Source organism: Electrona antarctica (assembly GCF_951216825.1).
Source record: "Electrona antarctica genome assembly, chromosome: 18".
Taxonomy (NCBI): domain Eukaryota; kingdom Metazoa; phylum Chordata; class Actinopteri; order Myctophiformes; family Myctophidae; genus Electrona; species Electrona antarctica.
In genome coordinates, this window is record NC_136799.1 from 10,952,631 (window position 1) to 10,977,739 (window position 25,109).

General features: G+C 41.9%; 1 protein-coding gene across 1 annotated transcript; it reads left to right on the top strand.

Annotated features, from left to right (window-relative positions):
- The first annotated feature begins 18,215 nt into the window (after window positions 1–18,215).
- On the top strand, window positions 18,216–23,681 carry odc1 (ornithine decarboxylase 1). The gene is made up of 11 exons (XM_079528535.1): window positions 18,216–18,360; window positions 19,620–19,767; window positions 20,158–20,275; window positions 20,378–20,551; window positions 20,754–20,926; window positions 21,085–21,301; window positions 21,417–21,500; window positions 21,621–21,780; window positions 21,892–22,007; window positions 22,120–22,334; window positions 22,538–23,681. The coding sequence occupies exons 3-11, from the start codon at window positions 20,186–20,188 to the stop codon at window positions 22,674–22,676; spliced, it is 1,368 nt and encodes a 455-aa protein (XP_079384661.1). The 5' UTR covers window positions 18,216–18,360; window positions 19,620–19,767; window positions 20,158–20,185; the 3' UTR covers window positions 22,677–23,681.
- The last annotated feature ends 1,428 nt before the right edge of the window (window positions 23,682–25,109 follow it).

Here is a 25,109-nt window from a genome sequence, read left to right on the forward strand (position 1 = left end):
CATATTGGTTACATTTCCATATCGGTTTAAAGTTATGAGATTAGACGTGACGCCTTTTGAATTGAATGCATTGCGTGTAATCGTTTCTTCTTTACTGCCAAGGATATCAAAGTAAAGCGTTTAATTTTCATTATGTTTATGGCATTCTTTACATACTCGGGACAGGTCACAGTGTGCTTGTCTTGCATCGTTTTTCGCAGTACATTTCTGTACATGGTGTCAATTTAACCCTGAGATTGGCACCCTGACGTTTTGTACCCTTAAATTTACACTGGGGGTTGAATTGCAGTGTACCCGTATTGGTCTTTTCTTCAGAGGGAGAGGGCTTTTTTTCCCTCTCTCTCTCAGTTCTTGGAACTGCAATGCCTGGGTGGGTTTCCCTACCACCACCCCCCACCCGCCTGCAGTGAACCTCTCCTTAACCAGCATTGGTCCTTTTCAAATGTGAGGGAGGTCCATTTCACCCCTCTCAGCATGCTGGCCCTGGCGTCGGCCTCTCTTTTCAAACCGCCATGCGCTCTCACCACAGACCGTTTGTTTTATCAACCAGCTAAGAATAGTGGTACTGACTGAAGTTGACTGGTCAGCTTACATAAGAATAATAAACCCAATTATGAGATAAATTGTAATTACATTTTCAAAACATTCTGAGAATTTGAAACTTCTTTCAAAGGCTTTGAAAAAAACTGTCAAATAGCAGGTAGACACGCGCATTGTGACACACTGTGAGCTTGTTAAATGAGCAATTCTTGTGCCACCCGGTCATATGATGGAACTTGGAAGTATAAAACAGGGCTACATATTCATCTTTAAATCTGGCTGTAAATACTATATATCTTTGCATGCCATTTGGGTTTCTGCATGATGTGTGGGGATGTTTTGTTTCCTTTTTAATAAGCCCCATGTTGCTCATTAGCTCACAGTGTAACTGGAACTTGTATTTTCTATGTGACACACACACTCACACTATCAGAGCAGATCAGAATATAGGGTTCAATGTCTGAAATGTATGCATTTCAATGGTTTACAATTCCATGCATTGTGAGCTTGTAAAGTGTATTTTTCACTATTATTGATATCTTTTTTTGTTGTAGAATTCTGTAAAAAATTTGTGGGGGGAATACGTATAGAAATTCTGTGACTCATCTCGTAGGTGCCACAAAAATCTTCTTTTATGGGGGTGTTGCTGGCACAAAATCCACAGCCTTACATAGCCATTTTGGGGGCCTTTGACATGAAAATGTTTGAGAACCATTGGACCACCCAGAAAGGCCACTCTGTTTGAATGCAATAATTCTCCAACACAAATTTGTGTTTGGTTGTCTGTATATATGTAACAATTCATAATGTAGTAATGGCTCATAATGAAATAACTTGAATGTAATACAAGCTCATAATGTACTGTACATTATTTACATTATGAGTTGCTACAGACAGTGTAGTCTGTTGGGTGTTTTATAATATAATTATAATGGACCCCAATGGGAACAAGCTTTTCTTTTGTGTTCAATAGTTGGTGATGCCGTGTTGTTGCCAAATAAGTATTCTGTTCTTTCTACCATGCTCTCATCACGTCTCATGCTGTCTCAATCTAGTCCACTGTCCCAAAATAGATTTCAATGTACTGTCCAAAACAGAGGGTTTATAAGAATGAAGAACGGTGCTCTCAGACGGACTGTCGTTTCAACAGCACAGTGTCGTCTTCAGACTCAATGGACATATTATTCAAAGTTTTTATGTGCCTCCAGCTCTTTCCTTTCTGATCCTTTTTGACAAAATACGTTAAATCTAGTTAAAATTCAGCCGTAATTCTTTTCAAGCTCCTGCTCGGGGTTGGACTAAAATTCAGCATTTTGAGTTTTAGTTTTGGGTGAATAGGTGTAAAGGTCAAAGGTGTCGGGTAGATTCAGCCTCGTTTAACACATTGTGTCACACAAGTGACCATTCTTTCGCCTAAGCGTCTGATACTGTGGATGTCTTTGAGATGGTATGCTGGCCTACCGCCAAACTGAAACTGAAACTCTTTTTTTACTTCCTCATGCTGTAACCGTAACTCACCATGTAGTACCAGGAACTAGGCCAGCTAAATTTGTGACTTCCGATCATGACAAACAAAAACAAGGATACAAAAGGGAATGGAACAGAAAGAAAGTGATTGCTATTCAATATTCCTTGGGGACCAGACGACCACATTGAATGCTGAAGATTCTATTTCTAGATTACCTAAGAATAATTATATCTGGCCTGTATTCTCTAGGTAAAACCCTATTCCCACCAGAATCGTTTTTTGGTAAATTTCCATGTTGGTGTCCTTTGTGTGAATAGGTGCTGGTGTCCAATGCAGGGTTATAGGACTCCCAACTCCCTTTCCATGGTTATTTCCATAGCATTTTTTCCTGGCTGGAGTGGGAATTAAAGCATATGTGACTTCAGTAGCGAATGACCATAGCTGAATAGCTAGAGGTCCTGCCTGGTAAGCAGAAGGTTCCCGGTTCGATTCCCAGCCCCGGCAACGTGAGCAGCATGTGCACAGTAGGGTGACGCCTTCACAGCCACATTGGACAGCAAGTCCAAAGAGTATAGGGAGATTCATGTAGTCATGTATGACCACTACAATCTCCTATCTTTACTATTAAGGAGGCCACATGGAAGAGATTCCAGGGTGGCAACCTCCAACTTTGATTGGCTCCAATGAAGTTTACCATTGGAGACGGGTTGGAACAAATTGAGAGGTGTTAGTATTAAACACCTTTTGTGTAGAAGGCTATTGATATTAAAACTTTGCAGATTGGTCAAAAAGTTGTCTAACTTTCCCTAACTATAACCTCATCCCTAAGCTAAGCTAAACAACAAAGTTCAGGGAAGAAGTACCAGACATCAGCAGTGAATATGTCTTGTGCACCAGGCATGTATAATGTTGGAGGCAAAGGATAAATAATGATGGAGAGCCATCAGGTTTTAACACGCATGACATAACGGTCACCAACAGTCAGTGGCAGGCATGCTACCGCCACTTCCCCTGCAGCTTCTGCTCATTTGGGAGTAACTTGAGTCGGAAAGAGAGCTACGTACAGTCGTACACGTACAGTACACTGCTTAGTATTCATGGTGCATCAGTGCAGTGGGTCAGACTGTCATGACAGACAGTAATCCATTTAGCTTCACAGTTGAATGGAGTAGCTGCACTAACGGCCGCACGAAGCGTCAGCGGCTGCTCTGGTGACGCGAGGATGAGTTAAGAAAAATGTCAGTCTTGAGACGTGAGAAGGGGTACAGAGACGGGGAAGAAGAGGGGGTGAGGAGTGGAGAGGGAGGGAGGGAGGAAGGAAGGAGGGGAGGGAGAGACCGAGAAGGGCGTTTTCTAGGAAAGGGATAACACACATATAACACATTCACCCAATAAGGGCCTCCTTTCTTCATCACTCAAGTGTCCCGTGTATCAGCCCAGCTTGGCATTGTGAAAGAACGATATAGTCAAGACGGGGGGACCCCTCTGTTTGACCCTTCCTTCCCGAGGTTTCTTCTTTGCCTCTTCCCCATCAAGGGTTTCTTCTTGGGGCTTTTTCCAGGCCTGACCCAGATTTTTTTGGAGAGTCCCACTGATTACCAATGTTATAACTCAATTCGAAAAACTTGATAACATTATATAACCTATAAGCAACTTTTTAATAGATAGAAATAAACAAACTATTTTATATTTTTGGTTAAATATTGTATTTAACCACTTAAAAATGATATGCATACTTATTTTATTTAACCACACGTGGTAAAAACTAACTAACTAACTAATGTCATCAAAAATGTTAATAATGGCCCAGCCCTAGTTAACAGTGTTGCTCTGTCTGTCTCACTTTTTTTGAGTGGTGCAACCACTCCTATAGACAGCTATGTGTGTGGCTGGGTCCCTGGGTCTGTCCCTGTGTCCCTGGCTGTGTCTGAGCATGAAAATAGCATTTGTTCACCACCAAGTGTCACTGTTGCACAGCCACACACACAGACCAGGGAGGAGAGTTTGTACAGTACAGTACAGTACAGCAGGGGTTCTCAACCTGTGGGTCGCGACCCCTCGGGGGGTCGCCAAATTATTTTCAAAAATATATATATTTTCACGATTTTTCAAAAATAGCAGACCTACAAGCTCGTAGCGCGCCACTCGGTGGCGCGCTATGAGCTTGTAGATCTGCTATTTTTCAATAGCTAAATTATAACAATGCTTAAAACACCAAAAGGGGTTCCCGCCCAAAATGGTTTAAGGTTATTGTAGCAGTCAATTTATATTGGGGGTCGGGAGGGGGCGGGGCGGGGGTCCCGAGACATTGCCAAAGCATTTCCGGGGGTCCCCGGTCAAAAACGTTGAGAACCCCTGCAGTACAGTACAGCACCACTCACTTAAGACTGGTCTGATTTTTTAATTTGTCTGCCGGAATCAGATATTCCACTTCTTAACAGCAGCTCAAACGCTCAGAGCTCGCGGTCACTTGGGAAGCCATGACTCACTCCTTAACGGGGCTGTGTCTTAGATTGTGTGGTCCTTCGTGATAACAAAACAAAACCACTCCATAATACGAGAGGAAACAACTGGCAACCGTTGTACTCACAAGCATCCTATATCCGAGGCCATGATTTCCCCATCCGTAACATCCAGAGCCAACACATTAAACTAAGAAACGTAAGCGAAGGAAAAAAATGAAACGACCCCCCCCCCCCCCCCATTAGGAAGGAGGTGGTTAGTTGGCCAGATGTAATGTTTAAGGGGCGCTAGCTGCTCCTATGCTTTGTGTTTGTGTGTACTACGAACGGATGATTTGATTGGCTGAGCACAGAATGTGATGTATGATGATGATAAGAGCACACCTCACTTCACACAAGTGTGATTTTTTTTTAAACTATAGCTGCAATCTGTAACGTATTTTAAGAATAAAATGTTCTAACAATAAGTTATGACAAGTAGTACTGCCTGAAGCTTTAGGTAGGACATAACATTTACTGTACGGGTGGCAAATTTAAGAATTGCAAACTTTACTATTGAAAAAGTTGAGTGTGTTGTAGTTTTGCATATCGTATAGTTTTGTCTGGGACAGTTGGACTGAGACATGCAATTCATCCATTTTCTCTACTTTGCTCTTCAAGTGTGGATGCAATATGAACGAGCAAATGTCTGCTGTTTCTGTGTGTGCAAACGTGACCTGCAATGAGGCACACTGTAGACATTTCTGTTCACATTGAGGTGAAATTAACCTTCAGTCCAGTGCTTCCACTTGTCCCACTTTTGTCAGCGTTGGATTGCAACGCGGCAGAGAAAATAATCTGTGATCCTCCTCTTCGGTTTTTCTGCACATAAGGATGAAAGGCGTGAAATGTGCTGATGCAGGCCGTTTTTTCCCACCAAGCATCAGGCCACCACAGAAAATCACAAAAGATGGTCCCACTGGAAAATACCTCGCATTTTTTTGTCGTCTTGCTCGCCACACTGTTGAGCTAACTAACTCTGGGCAAATCAACCTTGAAAGAAGACAAAATGATGAGTCAGCAGAGAGCGGGATTAAACAACTCCCTTCTCATGCACTCGAGGGCCAGCGCTCTGATGTCAGGAGCACGATGACCTCCAAACAGTGGTGTAAAGTAGCTAAGTACATTTACTCAAGTACTGTACTTGAGTACAATTTTGAGGTATTTTTACTTTACTGGAGTATTTCCAATTTCCAATACTTTTGAAAATAGCCGATCTACAGCTTGTAGATCTAGCTATTATCTTTTAATATTTTTTGTATATATTTTTTTGTATTAATGGAAGTTAGGCACAACATTGCATAATCCTATGCAGGTATATATGGAATGACAACTTTCTATCAACAATCCAGGTTCATTTTTCTTGCCTAATGCCTACTTCCTTAACACAACCAAGAATATGGAAGTAAAGACCACATAGAAAGAGAGAAATAGGAAGTAGGCCTATAGAAGGAAATGTAGAAAGAGAGTAGAAGAGAGAAGGGGCTGGCCCGGGCCTGAGCCGTTAGCTCTCTCTCATCTCACTGCCTCCAGTTGTGTCTGGTTTTCATGGGCAGATGCATGCTGCATCATTTCAACTTGATTTATGCAAAAGTTGGACCTGGGTTTATGACATTTCTTTCCAAATATAGTCTAGAAAATAAAGGTCATTGTGCACTCGGCTCACGTCCCTCAGGCTTTGGGTTGGTGGAAATGCAGTTGGTACAATCTCCACTCCAAAGTTGTTGGCTGTTTCTGTGGTTTTCAAACAGTTTTTGCTTGTGTTTGTGGCTTACATAAAGGGCAAGACAAAATGTCAAGGCACTTTAGGCACACGCCTTGCATTCATAACAAATAGCCGATCTACAAGCTCACAACGCATCGCAGCATCGACACATAAGCTTGTAGAATATGCCATATAATTTACCTATTATTATTAGTGTTATTAGATTAGTGTGCACAAAGTACTGATATTATATAGTGAATTAAAAGATAATTCATAACTTTTTGTATTGTATTTATTGCAATAATAGTGTTTGATTGACATGAAATGGCAGAAAACAAATAAATTAAGCCAGTGTTTAGCTGAGCAACAGTGGTCTGTTGCTCCTTGAAACATGCAATGGCAGCTTTTTCCATTGGGGTTGTTGTGAATGTGGGCCTGTACTTTGTCGCTGCCCCAGACATACGGCTTTAAAGTGTGATAGTAGATGTGTGGCGTAATGGGATATTGTGAATCGTGATTTTGCACTGATTCTCATGTCCTGGTGTGACCCCACAGGAAAGTATGTGGATTACAGGGATCGCTTCACACTGACACTTCATTCTATCTCTCTCTTTCATTATTTGGCACAGGCTGGCACACAAATATGCAACCGCCTTTCAATTTATTAACCACTTCAACCCCATGCGATGCGCTGTTGAGAGTAGTCTTATACTTTTCTGTTTTCAACTTTTCACTCTACATTAGATATCTTTGCTGAATATAGCAATTTTCTGTCCCGAGTTTTCCCCATAATACGGATGTTGGGATTTGGACCACAATGTCCTTGGTTTGATCCCAGGCACCGCCAGCATATGAGCAGCACTGGTTGGGGAACTGAGTCGCATGTTAAAGGGTTAGTTCAGATTTTTACACTTAAAGCTGTAGGAAATACTTGCCATTTAATATAGTAGTTGCAAAGGTATAAATTTTGATTGATTGATTGAAAATTGTATTAACAGTTTGCAGAATTACAGTACATTTCAAGCACAAACTCAATACAAAGGCTGTTAACTGTGAGTGGACGACCCAATTAAGCATTACACTTGTTTACAACAGGGTCCACCATGTTCAATTCATCAAAACATTAAGAGACGTACAAATAGACACTTCTATATAGACGAACAGTACAGGAATTCATCATAATGGAGGTAAAAAGGGAAAAGAAACATATACAGTGAGGGGAAAAGGGGTGGGAGTTCTGGTCTGGTTTTAGTGAATATTAAGTAGTTCCGGTCATTTAGTGGGGGTCTGGGAGCCACCAGTTAAAAATAAATTAATCCACAAAACTAGTGTCATTTTATCGTTGACCTATTTCTACCATATAATCTTTATTGTCCTGAAGGATATTCATCTTCACAGATCTGTTCAACACCCACAACAATACAGTACAGAAAACATTATACCAAGACAATACAAAAACATGAGGTCCCCACTGTGTACAGAACCATCCTATCGGTGGGCCAGTTTGTTTAATGCTGCAATGGCTGAGGGGACAAAACTCCTACTAAAACGGGTATAGCGCAACTTTAGTTCAACTTTGACCTCTCTGTCACATGGAACTATTTTTTTTGTCCAGTATCACTACGCCAGCTCAGCACAAAACCCATAGATAATGATAATGAGGATACACCCTCATTATCAGCCGATACTGACAATAAGCCCTCTATACCAGTTCAACCCTCGAGGGCGGCTGTGGCTCAGGAGGTAGAGCAGGTCGTCCAATGATCCATGGGTCAGCGGTTCGAATCCCGGCTCCTCCTGTCTACATGTCGAAGTGTACTTGGGCAAGACACTGAACCCCAAATTGCTCCCGATGTGCTGGTTGGTACCTTGCGTGGCTTCCGCTGCAATCGGTGTATGAATGTGTGTGTGAATGGGTGAATGTAATGCACAATCTATGTAAAGCCTCTTGGATAAAGGCGCTATATAAATGCACCATTTACCATTTACCATTTAACCCTTTTCATCAAGGTCCATTATTTATTCAGCATTTGAGCCACGGACCACCATTTTGATGAGATTTAGCCTCGCACACCCAAATGTTGATGTGGTACCATAGGAGAGATAACAGACAAATGATCAAAATAACTATTATGAATTAAATATATTATTATATATTATTAAATATATAATAATATAAATTAAGTAACATTTTACACTCTCAGAGAGAGAGTTAAAGATCTATAAGGGTCCATTTGGTTACCAACTTTCCATCATGTCGCTGGGAACCACCTGGAACCCCATCAAGGACCACTAGTGGTCCCCGGACCACTGGTTGAGAACCACTGTTCTACAGTATACTAAATCACTTCTGTGAAAATATCTGTATCTGCCATTTTTGACAAAATTATGACATGCCCAGAACAGGGATGCTAGGGTGTGTGTGCTTAAATCAGTGAAATGATGCTGTATATTCACCTCATATACCACAGTCAATGGACATAGAATGTAAGTTGCTATTGAATCACTATCACAGACTTCATGTTGCATAATTGTCTAGAATCTCTAGACATCCATGTACAAAGATCACATTTAAAAATCACAATCTAGACTCCAGATTACCTCAAATGGGGGAAAAGGCATCATATAACTTCTTGTAAATGTGTTGACTCATATGGCACAAAAAAACGGAACCATGTGCTGCAAAGGTCTTTTGTTTTAAAAAGCCATTCACTGTCTCCTTTTGTGGCTGAGTGTGGTCAGCGTAGACCCAAAAAGACTAAACCCTCAATTCACTCTCCTCCCTTTTTCTTGTGGTAGGGAACCAGACACCACAGCACTGGGAATGACCTACAATCACCAGAAACCCACTCGCTTTTCCTTGTGTCTGCGTTGTTTCCAGAAGCTCCTGTTCTTGTCATTTTAGCTCCTTGCTGGCTTCTGGTTTTCTGAAGCACATTGGCATTCTCTCACTCTGCAAAAGCTACGCTATATCCATTATGTGCATGACTCCTGTCCTGTGGGCAGAATAGCATTTACATCAGATGTGTATGTGAATAAAAAATAACTCCTTATAACAAGATCAGCTCTTGCTTTGTGTAAAGAAAAATAAAGCAAGAGCATCACAGTGAATCGATTATTAATTTAACAGTGACCCAAATGGCCATTTGGGTCACTGATAAATTAACACTCCGGATCTTGCTGTGTATTTTAACAAGATAGTGTAGGATCAGCGCGTGCATGGCTTTAAGTCTGCCCAGCTGTCTAGGTGGAAGTCTTGACGTCATCGGGGAGTGCTAAGTTGATTAAGTTATCACTCTGTGTCAACAAGCTCGTGCGGGGGCTCGGCCTGCCATAGCCATTCAGTGTTACGCTGTGTGACTCTGACATGACAAAAAGGCGATCGAAGTCAGGAGCGCGAGGCAAAGCCACCATCTGCCTCGGTGGGTCTAAACTTTAAAGCCAGGCAGTATACATTTTAGGTTCTGTGGCTACAAAGAAATATTGAGGTCAGGTCATTAGATTTTTTACCTGCAGACAAGAATCTTTTGTTGGTTGTTACTAACTTAACTTCTGTCTTCATTGAACCTCTCCTTATCTCCTCCTAGAGTCATAGAACTGATAATGTATTGGACCAGGTGTTCTCGTCCAGAGAGCAGTGGTTCTCATTTGTCTTCCTCTTCTTCTCCTTTCCCTGATCTGTGAATCCAAGTAACTAACCCCCTTGACCCGACTATAGCATTTAGCTAGTATGATGCGATAGTATGAATGAATGATAACCCGCCAGTTGAAGAACATAAAATAAAAAATTGGAAATGTAGTACACTTTAATTTTGCAATTAGTTCCTCCTGACAGTTCTTAACAGTTCATTAAGTCCTTTTGATAGCCACTTAAGCCCCAGCATCCTTGGTGGGGAAGGCTTTCGCAGAAAATAGACTATCGACAAGCGTGTTGATCGGCTATTTTCAGCAAAAGCTTTCCCTACAATAACAGAAAAGACCCTAGCATAGAGACCTGAGGGACAACCATATGGAGATTTAAGTGGTTAATAAAACGGCACAAACACATATTGCTTTCTATTCAATAACAGTTGTGCTAGTCAGGTTTTTGCAGGTCAGACGGTTTAACAACATTACAGATGTTCAGTTTTTCACTGTACCCCAAGTACCCCATGTAGGCTGTATACTACCTCCTCCACGTATGTACCATAAGGGGTACACATACATCCAAACTCTTCTCCGTGTCTCTCAACATCTCTCTCCACTCTCCCATTCGAGACCTACCCAATCTCAAACTGACACTAATCAACAAGGCCAATCCCTCCTCATCTTCTGCGCTTTCCTCTCTTCCCTCCTCTGATTCCTTCCCCTCCCTTCCGTTACTGATTCCGAAACCTCACAGTTTCCTTACTCTATTTCATCTGATGTTGACGCGAACATCATCCTACAACTATAGGCCTACCTACTCATGATGTGCAAGCTCCCTCCTTTTATTCTGCAGTGATCAGAGTAATGGCTGTTGTGATGAGTGAGTGTGTGTCTTTTTATCTTGACTGTGGGGAAAAGTGAGTGTCAGGGGGAAAGTCCTGGTGATTTGTGAAGAAGGTGAGTGCAGTCCAACAGAATGGAATATGCCCTCTTCACCACCTGACTGACATAATAATGTTTACACTGCCATACCAATAGATTTGGGGAAATTATTAAATTGGTTCTGTTTAGGATTTGTAAAAGAAAGTCATCAGGGACCTGTCAACATGAAACCTTTTATTTTGCCAACTTTCTGTCTTTCCAACATGCTGTATCTAGGGTATTTTCTTGCCCTGGAATCTGTATTTTTTAACTGCTGGACTGTCTTCGGCAAATGAAATTCCCTCGTGGGATCAATAAAGGTCTTGTTACAGTGACTTTCCTCTTTATCTTTCCTCAGGCAAAAACGTAATTGACTACAATACATTCAAATGTGAGATCAGTCATGGTGCTCTGAGTGGGAGCGGCCGGGTGGCATCTCAAATGCCAGTATGAGTATTTAGTCTTTGAGAGAAGCGTGTGAATAATGAGGATTATTATCAGTCATCCGCACATTTCAGGAAATGTCAGTTCTCAAACTGTCTCTGAACGTTTTATGTAAGAATATAAATGATGTGGTGAGGGAACAAACCCCTGGGGTGAACATGTAGGTGAACTGAGCTCCTCTGTGACATGCACTTGTTAACCCTCACCCTCTGGGTTCTGTTGCAGAGGATGTGGAGGATCCAACCAGCCATACTAGAGTAAACCCCAAAGTAGAGTTTAATTGCTCAAATCTGGTCTTGAATGGTGCTGAAAGAAAATAATAATAATATTATTCTTTTTTAAATCAACCAGTCACAGCATGGCATGAGTTTTACTCCTCTTTTTGAATTGAGTGTTTGAATTAAAAGTTGCACATCTGTTTAGCTCGTCAGTTAGAATCGTCAGTCAAATTCTTGGCTCGCGTTGTAAGCTATTTCCGCCTCTGCAGTCTGCAGAGACGTGCGGGCCATTTTATCTCCGATCTTACGCTTAGTAATTGCTCCGGATAAGAGAAGAGCATGTGCTAAATGTCTAAATTGTAAATACTTACTTGCTCACTTCCTTACCTGTTTTAGTGTTAACATTATATAAGGTGACCCACATTATTGACAGTGTTCAAAGTCAAACCAGATGAGTCATTTACTGTATAAATCTATTGCGTCATGATACCCCCATGAGTCATTGTACTCAGCTGTTGGATATGGCTTTGTTTACATAGAACCCGGGCTTTCATTACAGTCACAGTACACAGACTACACCCCTCCTTTGAAGGGCAACAATACCCACACTGTATGTCTCCAGTAACATCACTACTAGAAGGTGTCTGGTGTTGGGAGAGATTTTATTTTAGTTATGTATTCATTTTCACAAACAATCACATCAAAACATTACATTAAAGGAGCATTCAGTGATTTGAGTGATTTGGAAAACCACCCAGTCCGCCCCAGTAACAAAATGTGCACATGCACACACTCTACAGTGGGGGGAAGTGCAACAGGCCAACAGCATGTGCCCCCACTCGATCATGATTGGAGGAAGGCTTTGCCACCCGCCACCAAAACTGAAACTAGGGTTTTTTGACCCCAGGGGCTGACTGGGGACAGGGAGGAACTCCTTATATGGTCAGCACACTCTATGGTAGGAAGGATTATCCAAAAAAATAAGAAAAAATAAGTGATATTTGAATTAAGTGAAATCACTGAATATACCTTTAAATGACAAAATAAGCCCTTCTTGACTCATTATTATTGTTTCAAGCATTCATCACAGTCCTGGAACCTTGTAATGTCCCATTTTACTTTAATTGGAAAGATTGATAATCGTGTTTCTTTTCACAAGCAGTTGCTTTTGTTTTCAAACAAACTGCAGGCAAAACTAATAATGGCTTACTACTGTAGCTATCAGCAGCGAATAACAACAAAAGTCCAGACCACATGTGATACACAATGTACTCCATGCATCTTGTGGGCAGCAAATAACAATAATAACCCTTGTCTTTTTGCGAGGCCTTGTAAATGTGGGGTCAGGCCACAATGGTCTTCAGAAGCAATAACAGAAACTCCACACATACCAGCCACGATAAGACAGGAGAGTAGGAGGAGGGTGGAGTGGGTGCAAGAAATAGATAGAGCAAAAGGGAGACGAGGGGAGACGGGAAGAGCGAGAGAAATAGAATAGTGAGATACTTGTTGATAGACCCAACTCAGGGTCACTATTGAGCGCATAGTACGAGTCCCATGACCTTGTGATTTTGAACAAGCACATAAACAGCCATGGTAAATGAATTAGCCCCCAAGCCAGACCCAGCTTCCTGCCAAACAAGCTTGGGCCTGCTGTGGGCTGGAGGTGGTCGCCCGGCAAGATGCGAGATTCGCCTGCAAGAAATACTGGGGGGATAATGGGTTGCAGATTGTGCTCTGATATCAGACTACATCCATTGCAGCTTCTAACTATAGCTTGATGCCACATTCAGAAAGTGCCGCGTGGGTCATGCCGTTTTTATAATTGAGCTTTTTGGGGAAAAAATGACTTCATTCACTGGCTTTGCAGAAATTTCGAATGGAAACGCTGTTGTGTGAAATGGAGTATGCCAACTTGATTGTGGCTCCAGATGTGGAAAAACATATTAGGACCGCACAGATATGTGGTCCTCATGTGGCCTGACGCTGCCTGTCAGTTGCCTTTGAACTGAAGCCTGTGTTACATTTCCATATGTGCTATTAGGTCATACTAAAACCAGATTCTCCACTTCCTTCATCTTCATGAGATTTGGGCTGACTGTGCAATATGGGGGAATTCTCTTTATCTTTCATTAAAGACTAAAACTAGAATTCTACATAATATTATAATATTATACATCATCTCTTTTTTTCTCACTGTATATGACCAGATACCTAAATGCATCAGCTGCCTAAAACTAGCTGTCTAGATACTTCCTTAATGTTAACGAAGTCCACACCCACAACACCAGAGGGAGTGCAACGAACCATGTACAACCCAGATTCAGCACAAACAAGGGACTAAATTATTTTCGCTCCTATGCCACCAAAATGTGGAACGCCCTAACAGTCGTAAGACATGCGAATCCCTTGACTCTTTCAAAACCGCTCTCAAAGGGCACCTACGGACGGCTGCAATTCCAAACTGGCCCCCATAAAATCTGAATCCCCAGCCCACCCCTTTTCCCCTCACTGTATATGTTTCTTTTCCCTTTTTACCTCCTTTATGATGAATTCCTGTTCTGTTCTTTGACTATAGAAGTGTCTATTTGTACGTCTCTAAATGTTTTGATGAATTGAACAAGGTGGACCCTCTTGGAAACAAGTGTAATGCTTAATTGGGTCGTCCACTCACAGTTAACAGTCTTTGTATTGAGTTTGTGCTTGAAATGTACTGTAATTCTGCAAACTAATTTGTTTCACCTGGTTTATACGTACTGCTTTGTTATGAGTTTAGTGCAAACATATTTGCACGCCGCACACCCACACTAAACCTTTTCCACAGATAGTAGGTATGCACGTGTCATCTGCCCTCTGCTAATCCCACCAGGCAAGGGTCAGTCAAGGTCTAGTAGAAGCAACAGGTTGACACCTTGTCTGAGCAGACTGGGTCATTTTGCGGACCCGTGCTGTCACACTAAACTAGCAGAAGGCCGCAGTCTGCTTCTACGGGATTAACTTCCTCCTTCCCAGTTGACAAGTGACCACGTGAGTTATTCCCATAGACTAGTATAAAGAAGGATAGAGACTGAACTGGCGCGAAGCTATTCCCCCCCGCTATTCATGTCAGTGGAAGTTGCTCAGTGGCGTTTTGAAGCACCCGGAAGGACCGTCTCAGAACGTCTACTTCCGCATTTGCCAACCAAATTTTGGTTGGCAAATGCGGAAGTGCAACCGAGCGCTCAATGTTAAAGCCCAGCTGCACGGGGTTTCCTCGTCATGAATCCACGGGTCCGTCTGCAGTCCTTACTCTTACCACTAGGGCCCAGTGCTTCAACGTTGGAGCGCCTCACTGGCCCCTTGGTTATTCCTCCCAAACTTTGCTGAGAATCTGCTCATTTTACTTACTGGAATAGTTACGTTTAAACGGAAGAGAAAAATATATATATGATATAGATAGTCTCACGTGGCCAGACTGTTGCCTCTCGCAATTTTCAAATGCTTCCCTCATACAGTCTGGAGAACGGAAGCGCTGATCATGAGCAAGCGATGAAGCGTGAAGCCTTCTACCTACTTCTGTTTTGTCTTTACAGTCGCCCAAATTTATCCTAATATAAATAGAACTCATCTAAGCATATATAGCTTGCTGCTTAGCACTACAAAATAAAATGTAAAGATATTTTAAAATATATTTTCGTGAACCAAAATGGCAGCTTCCTTGCGTGGATTTGTAGGTGTAGTTCCAGACAGTATATACTGTAGCATTCGGAGATTGTATAGTTCAAAAGATAGTACAGGTTAATACAAAATCTGCTACGAGGATAAGCACTATAAGACTTGTTTACATCAGGGTCCTCCATTTTCAATTCATCAAAACATTTAATGACATACAGTACAAAACGGAGCGAGACTATTATAATAATAATAATAATGCATTTTATTTATAAAGCGCTTTACATTCTTACAAATCTCAAAGTGCTACAAGGTTAAAAGCATGGCAAAAGAAATAAAATAAAAAACAATAAAAGAAGCGTAAGCAACATCATAATCAGTAAAACATGTTTAGGGAAAAGCTTTCTTAAAAAGGTGGGTCTTAAGTCCATTTTTAAAAGAGCCGGTGGACTGTGGTGCTCTCAGGTGAATGGGGAGAGAGTTCCACAGACATGGGGCTGTGTGGCAGAAGGCCCGGTCGCCCATGGAGATCTTGTATTCAGTCCTGAAGGTGATGGGGAGCCAGTGGAGAGAACGGAGGTTGGGTGTAATATGATCATATTTCCACACTCTCATCAGGATCCTAGCTGTGCTGTTTTGAATGTACTGGAGCCTCTGGAGGCTCTTGCTAGGGATCCCGATGAGTAGTGCGTTGCAGTAATCCAGCCTGGAGGAGATGAAGGCGTGGACGAGTTTCTCAGCATCTGGCAGCCAGGGTGAGTGTGGAGCGGAGTTTGGAGATGTTCCTGAGGTGGAAAAATGCGGTCTTGCATAGGTGTTTTATGTGTGCCTCGTAGTTGAGCTGTGGGTCCACTTTCACACCCAGGTTGGTGTTATATGCATGGTGTCTAGACTAATTAATAACTTAATTACCACTTGCAGGCATTATGGCCATCTATTGTACTCCACCACTGAGAGCTCAGCAGTCGGCAGTCTTCTCACCAACACCACACCCAATCCACAACCCGGCTGAATGATGCCCCAATGCATAACTCAGCACCTCTTGGCACCCCCTGCTGCTACTAACTGAGGACAAAGCCGGAAGCCCCCCTACTGCCAAAGGAGACCACCTTGTGAATGATGGGGGGGGTCACCTGTTTAAGGGGGAAGGATCATTTCCTCTCCCTTGGGCCTGCTGAAAGGTGGATTTTCAGGCCTGTTTTAAAAGATGTAAGTGATCTGCATTTTTATATATATATATATATATTTTATCCCACGATTTTGTAACCCATTTGTCAATCTAATGTGATCCTCTCCGGCTGGCCAGGGGGAGGCAGTTTAGAGACCTTACTGCATGTTTTTTGTGAGGGTACCTACCCTAGGGGACATGGGGAGAACATGCAAACAAACAATAACTATAGTAACTAAAGTTGTCGAATAAATGTAGTGGAGTAAAAGTACAATATCTGAGATGTAGTGGAGTAGAAGTAAAAGTATTGGAAATGTCAAATACTCAAATAAAGTACGAATACCTCAAAATTGTACTTAAGTGCAGTACTCAAGTAAATGTACTTATAGTTACTTTACACACCACTACTTTTCAGCCCTGGCCGTGAAAGACGCCCGCATCGCTCAACACCGCAGCAACCACAAAGCAACACCCTGTAGTAACCACCTAGTGACAACTTGACTACTGCTTCACCCCATAGCAACCACCCAACACCATAAGTATAACCACCTAGTGACAACTTGACAACTGCTTCACCCAATCACCCCTAGCAACCACCAGCGACGTGCAGAGAGTGTTAGAGAGGGCACTTTTGGGCAAAAATAGCCGATCTACAAGCTCACAAAGCGGACTCGCAGCGTTGAGAGCTTGTATATCTGCTATTTTCGGGGCTCAACCCGCATGCACTCTTTAGCAGATGCGGTGTACGACCTGGATTTTTAAACAAATTTGGTCAACGCAAAATGCATTCAAGTTCAGGAGAAAAAAAGGAATTCTCCTGAATGCTAGCTGCTTCCGGCATGGCATGGAAAGGAGTGGCCTTTCCATTTCTTTCACCATAGTAAATGCTGCATTCATGGTCGGTAGAGGGCAGATGTTTTACAGACAGGTAAAAGGGCAGGGGCTGAAGCCCCCTTTGACGTGTGTGCACGTCCCTGGAAACCACACACCATAAGTAACCACCTTCAATACTCACGCCTAATATAATGGGCCTCATCCTTTAGTCTGGCTCATTCTTTGTGGGACCGGGGCGGGTCCCTTTATTTTTAGTTTCCTACATTATGTTTTTAATTATTATTTAAAAAAAAAATGAATTAAAAACTATTCATTCTTTTCAGTAATTTTCATGAAGAAATAAAAGAAAAATAAATCTAAGACATTCCATGAATTAGAAAACAAATGTTTTAAGTAGTAGTAAAAACCTGTACGTTGTGATCTTGTAGATCTGCTATTTTCACTAGTTTTCTCTATTTTCAAAATTTCTCTTTTGGGTCACAGGCTAAAACGTTTGGGAACCGCTGACAGCTCTATAGCTGATATTAGCTGTTACCTTTCATTCATTAAAATGCAACATTTCAAACACTATAAGCATATATACTTTCATACACTTTCATCACTTCTGAGGAAGTGCATGACTATAATGTAGACTAGTCGAGACTCGAGAGAGACGTGACTTATAAAAGCTATTGCTTGCTGCTGAATACAGCTGCGGTGTGCAAGGCTGCAGACAGTGCGTGCGTGCATGCATGTCATGTCTGGCATTGGCAATGCATTCACATACAGAATAACGGACAATGCAATACCAATACAATTCAATTAGTAGCCTAACTATCTACAAAAAAGGTGGAAAAAAACTTTCTTCTCACTGTTTCTGCTATGGGGTTGTCTGTCTGTCTGTCTGTCTGTTCTGTCGCTCTCTGTCTGTCTGTCTGTCTGTCTGTCTGTCTGTCTGTCTGTCTGTCTGTCTGAGTGTCTGTTCGTTCTGTCCCTCTCTGTCTGTCTGAAGTAAAGCAGTAAAGCACCATGTGATTCGGTGACAAGCCTAAACCGGTTCATACGTAGATGGGAGGCCGGTTTCAGCTGGCTACGTCGCCTTGGAAACCAGATCGCTATAAATGCAGTCGGTGTCTTTTCATCAGCCTCCACTCCAGTTCTGAGCCCACAGCAGAAAGACACGCACACGCTCGCACACACACAGCCCCTCCACTGCGGCGCCGACAGGAACCTGGATCACTCTTTTTTTTATTAACCCCAGAATTCTAGTCTAATGGACAATCTCTTTGTAAATGCTTTTTAAGGTAAGTCTAGCACTTAAGTGATTCGTATATTCATTTTACTTGTAGTGTTAAGACTGCTTGCTTGTTAATTTACGTTGTCGCCTAGCTCTGATCCATGCCTATATGGGCAGGGTAACATTATGATTTGGCATTGTTCGGATACAAGTATTTAATGTGTGTCTTGTAATGTTTGTTGCAAAACCGTTATAACGCTACGTTAGGTGACGGGTGTCTTGGTTGGGACGTGGCTCATGCTCAGCCGCCGGGGGCGGTCACCGGCGTTATCAAAGGGGGAAAAATGTCTTTCTTAGTTCTTTTTGGCTGCTATTCGTCAGATAATATGTCTACTGGTTTTGTGATCGGTTATATGTCCGTTGTACACAATGACTAATGTGCGAGAAATTCCACTATGCTGTTTCAAGCCAAAAGCTCACGCCGCATGGCGCACCGAGAGAGCTTGCCTTTTACCGGAACCGGCAAATTAACGCGCTTGCGTGCCTGCGTCATTTAAGTCGCTCAGTCATTGGTTCCTTCTCGCGTCAATCACATCATACTGCAGGCGGATCCGTTTCCCATTGGACTGAGTCGTAGCAGGGGCGGTGCTAGCGTATTACGTCATTACAGTGCATTCCTCTATAATTCCAAGTACATTCATTCTTTTGATCAATGAGTCATGAGTGAGTACATTCTGAACGCACCCTACTTTTATTTAAGACAGCTTTGGCCTGTGCTTTCATTCATTCATTTACAATATTTCGTTTACAAAAATAGTACAAAGAAACCATTATGTGAAAAGCTGTGTCTTCTGTCAATGACTTAGATAAACTATTTGTTTTAACTTTTAATTGTATATTTCATAGAGTTATAATAGTTATAGTTAATAGTTAATGTAAATGTAAGCAGCATACATATTCAAAATACTATGTTTTGTGAAGTAATTCTCACCAGGCTTAAAGTTGGACTGTCAGGCAGTCTCTTTGACCTGAATAAATGTGGTAGGACAGTGTGCAAGAGGGCATATGGTGATTGATTATTCAATACTCCGAATTTAGTCACAAGCTCAGAACTTGTTCAAATGAACAGATTGGCTTGTGTGTGTGTGTGTGTGTGTGTGTGTGTGTGTGTGTGTGTGTGTGTGTGTGTGTGTGTGTGTGTGTGTGTGTGTGTGTGTGTGTGTGTGTGTTAGAAAGTGCTCAAATGTGTTTTTTACTGACCAACAATTGTTTGTGGTAATGGAGATTTTGAGTCTAAACAATGACCACTTGTGCTTTTTCTTTCAGGATAATCACTTTAGGAAAGCACACACTGGCTACTCTGCAGGCCCTGGCCTCGAGTCTTATCTGAAAGGATTCAACTTTACGGGGGAACCTCCTTGGCTGCTCTGCACCTGATAAGAGTTGAAGTGAATTTCATCTATTTACTATCAAAGTGAGTATAGCATACAGTGGTGGCCAGTAACAAATTGCATTTACTTGGAGTACTCTGTACTTTAACGTACTGTACTGTACTGCACTGCACTGCATTGCAGCTACAAATGGCTCCTAAATCAGTAGTTATTTTCACACTTTTAAGATTTTTCAAAGATGTTAAAAAATAGCAGGTACAAGCTTGTAGATCTGCTGTTTGGGTTATTTATTTGGTATTTGGGTATGTGTATCACTGGATACTTAAGACTTTAGCTAGCTGCTACATTTACTTGTAACAGAGTATTTCTACATTGTGGTATAGCAACTCAAGACATTTGAGTACTTCTTCCAGCAGTGCAAAATGCAGTGAAGTGAATGTTATCTCAACATGCATATTCTTTCTCTATTCCAGTTTCCTTTTGTAAGGTTGTACTGTGACCATGAACACACTCACTGACTTTGCATTCCTGGAGGAGGGCTTCTCTGCCCGGGACATCGTCGAGCAGAAGATCAACGAGTCATCAATGACGGTAAGCCAAACTTCTCCGCTGTGCTTCCGATTGTCATACCACCACCTGGTTGTCGGTGTTTGGAAGTCTCAGCGTTAAATTGATATATCTTGTTTCCTCCAGGATGACAGAGATGCCTTCTACGTCTGTGACTTGGGGGACGTGGTGAAGAAGCACCTGCGTTGGGCGAGGGCCATGCCTCGGATCACCCCTTTCTACGCTGTCAAATGCAACGACAGCCGGACTGTGGTTATGACGCTGGCCTGCCTGGGGGCTGGCTTTGACTGTGCCAGCAAGGTGTGTTTGGAAGACACTTATAAGTGTCGTACTGTAGATATTCCTTGAATGTGTCTGAATTCATTACATTCCCAAGAGCAAGTAACATCATTAGTTTTTATGAACCACTGAGGCAGCACATGCAATGATCTATTTAAAATGGTCGTGTCACAGTGGAACACAGTGCTTATAACCTTTCGATGTTGATTTTGTAACCATACAGACGGAGATACATCTGGTCCAGTCTCTGGGAGTGGATCCAAGTAGGATCATCTATGCCAACCCCTGCAAGCAGGTCTCTCAGATCAAGTATGCCGCTGCCCATGGCGTACAGATGATGACCTTTGACAGTGAAGTGGAGCTCTCGAAAGTGGCCCGCTATCACAAAGATGCCAAGTAAGGGCTCATTTTAAGCACACAATCATTATTGGTTTAATTGTTTTGTTATTATAAAACCTCATTTAAAAATGATATTAAACAGAGTTATTTTCTGAGTCCCCTTGTCCTGTTGCATTACACACTGTACTCTAATGTGCATTTGTCTTGGTGTTCAGGCTGGTGCTGCGTATTGCCACGGATGATTCCAAGGCAGTGTGCCGTCTGAGTGTGAAGTTCGGAGCCCAACTCAAGTCGTGTCGTGGTCTGCTGGAGCAGGCCAAGGAGCTGGGACTGGACGTTATCGGCGTCAGCTTCCACGTGGGCAGTGGCTGCACTGACCCAGAGACCTACACCCAGGCCATCTCTGATGCCCGCTGTGTCTTCGACATGGGGGTGAGTAGGGAACAAGTACTATTAGTGATGTGATCATGATACATACTCGCATGGGAAATGTCATGCGATAGAACTATTGTGAATAAAACTTATATGAATCCTCTGTCGTCTCTAGGCTGAGCTGGGATACAACATGACCCTCCTGGACATCGGTGGTGGATTCCCTGGTTCAGATGACACCAAGCTAAAATTTGAAGAGGTACTTTGTCTATGCATTTCATCAGTGAGCATCAGATAAGCTAAATGTGTAATGTACTTGCACTCGTTTAAAGATTTGTCGTGTTTTATTCAACCCCTTTTCCTCTTTTGTCATTGCCAGATCACGGCTGTAATCAACCCGGCTGTGGACAAGTATTTCCCAGCTGACTCTGGCGTGAGGGTCATTGCTGAGCCAGGCCGCTACTATGTGGCCTCTGCTTACACACTGGCAGTTAACATCATTGCCAAGAAAGTTATCATGAACGAACCTGGCACTGACGGTAAGAGTGTTGCATTATGGGGAAGATTCCTCTTATTCAATCTGAAAATTAAAATAGTTATTGGTGACACTTCCTGGTGTTAACGGGGGGTTATTGATGTCTTCTTCACAGAGGAAGACGATTGGACCAGTGACCGGACCCTGATGTACTATGTCAACGACGGCGTGTACGGCTCCTTCAACTGTATCCTCTATGACCACGCCCATCCGTTGCCAATCTTGCACAAGGCAAGTTCAAATGAACTGGATCAACACGAACAGATTAATCATTTGCGAGTGGCTCATACTAACTTGCAATAACAAGCACTAACACTGACTGAACCCTTGTGTTTTTCAACAGAAGCCAAAGCCAGATGAGGTTATGTACCCCTGCAGTATCTGGGGCCCAACATGTGACGGCCTGGACCGCATTGCAGAGGTGTGCAGCCTGCCTGACATGCAGGTGGGCGACTGGCTCCTGTTCGAAAACATGGGCGCCTACACTGTGGCCGCTGCCTCTACCTTCAATGGCTTCCAGAGGCCTGACATTCACTATGTCATGTCCCGACCTGCCTGGTGAGTACAACACATCATCGGTTTTAACTACTGTACTCTATATTCTTTTTCTTCTTGGTGAAAACTTAAATGAGGGATGTATAATATCATCCAATTTTGTCTGCTTTCCAATAAAGCATGTCATAATATTTGCTGCGCTTGCATGATTGACACTACATCTTTCTATAGCCTCTTCTAAATCCTTCTGTGTTACCATTCTACAGGCAACGCGTTCAGCAGATCAGTGCACAGGGCATGCCCACGCCCATGGAAGACTCTTGCCCGGCCGGAGTGCCAGCCTGCTGTGGCCGTGAGAGCGGCTTGGAGATCCCTGCCAAGCCATGCCAGACCCGTGTGGTTTAAATATAAACACACTGCACCGCTTTCCAGATACATCATCCTGTGTCAATAATAATTGTGTGTGTGTGTGTGTGTGTGTGTGTGTGCGTGTGCATGTGTGTCTGTTTGTTTTAATGTAAACGCAACATTGAAAGGCCAGTTACTTGACGAGAGAATGGGAGGGACATGTTAGCGCACAAATCTCATTGTTCTGTATAGAAGCTGGAGCGTGACCCTCCCCTCAATGAAATGAGGCTGAATCACTCTCTGAGCATCTCTGTGGGTTAGAGGCAGACTGTTTACAGAGCAGCTATTCATTTAAAGTTGAATTCCCTGCTGATTTGGAGTCCTGATATTGCCACTGGAGCACAGATCGATGTTGAATCTCCTTTCTGAAACTGTGTGAAAGAAAGAGCACTTGCTGCTCTACCATGCAGCATTAAGCCTTACTATACTTTTTTCATCCACAAAAAGTGTTAAAGCAACTACAGTGTTCTTTCAACATAAATCCAGTGAACGTGCTAGTTTCTCTTTTTTTGGTGTGTGACAGTGACAGCCAACAATACTCCTTGCAACATAATGTTGGAACTAATCGAATATGTGTTACAAACGTCATCGACCACCGCCCTGTTACAGCTGATTCCATTCCCCTATATTCCAAACTCACTATGAGATGGTCAGAGTGGTGATTTGTTTCCTCAGGAATGGCTGCTACATGTATATTTATATCTTGTTCCATGACCTCCACTTCTGTACAGAACCCCTTAACATGAAAGATAGGGACTCAACAAGCAGACTGTCCCTCTCCTCTTCTCACTTTTCTGTATTTTATATCTTATGAAACTTGTTGTAGTATGCGGTAAGCCTGTTTATGATATTAATGATGGGAAAGAATATTAACGATACACCTAAAAAAAATTGATATGAAAGAGGATTGGATTGCACATTTGTATCGCTTTCCTATGGAAACTTTTTTAATTTTTGTATTTTAATAAATAAAAGCATTAGGTGCTGCAGAGCTGACTTGTGTTCATTGGTCCAGATGTTTGAAGTGAAAATGCATCTCTCTCTATACACACACACACACACACACACACACACAATATATATACAGTATTAGATATAATTATATTATAGAAACCATATTATATTATTGCAAATGTATAATTTTGTATACAAACCACAACAATCAGAAAAAGGAGACACACAATACAACTTTCCCCAACCCCAGAATGAAACAGTGATGTTTTTATGTCATGCAATCAACAATCTAAAAACAGCAGGCCTAATCAATGAATGCATATGGGAACACTGTTTGTCAGGTAATTTAGCAAAGGGAGAGTTTTTTTTAAAATGATTATTATTCTTTTAAGTAATGCTACATGTGCTGGCAGATAAAGTTATGGTGACCACTGTATGTGTTCAAACAATTAACTGAAAATGTGTCATACACAGATGGTTTCAACTTGACCATTGCACCACCTAGTGGACGTGCAAGCAGTGGCACCAGTGTTGCTGACTCAAAGACCACTTTATTTAAACATTAATTCTTGAACATGCATTCAATTCAGGCTGGTAGACTAGACTATCAATTTAATGTCTTCATTTCTCTGGTTAAGCCTTTGATAAGCAGATAAAGCCTGGAGTTTTAAGGAGAGCCTGAAACACTACCTTGTGTCAGTCAGGTCATTCTGAAGGGAAGGCTTTTGGTGGCGCCGGTAAGCCACAAACAGACATAGCTAACTACCGGTAGTTATTTGTATGTGTTTATAACTGCACAACAATGCCATAGACATTATTTAAAATGTTTATTAAAAATGAATAGTAATTTCTCTACACAGTTTAGTCATCTCTGGAAAATTATAATGATGAAAAGTATAGGCTAGCAATCAATGAATCAAATAAATATACTGCTTTGATTCATAAACATACTGTGCAGTAGGATATATGAATAGTTACAAATAATCCTAAGAACATTACAACAATTAAGAGATACATTATATCATACCTGTACAGTTTTTATATATGCAATTTTTATAATGTGTACAAAATCTTTTGAAAATAGCCGATCTACAGGCTCACAATGTGTCGTGATGTGACACATTGTGAGCTTGTAAATCAACTATTTTCAAATGGTCGAAATGTATACAAGGTTGAAGTTGTTAATGTATGTTTTTTGTAATCCAAATCTACAAAGTAACTAGTAACTAAAGTGTTCGAATAAATGTAGTGGAGTAAAAGTACAACAAAATTCTTGACCTGAAATGTAGTAAAAGTACTGGAAATTGGAAATACTCAAGTAAAGTACAAATACCTCAAAATTGTACTCAGGTACAGTACATGAGTAAATGTATTTAGTTACTTTCCACCACTGGAAAGAAGTATTTCTTTAAGGTGATTATGCAACAATGTGTTCATGGCATGCAGTCGACTGTTGAATCACACACTCGTCCCAGT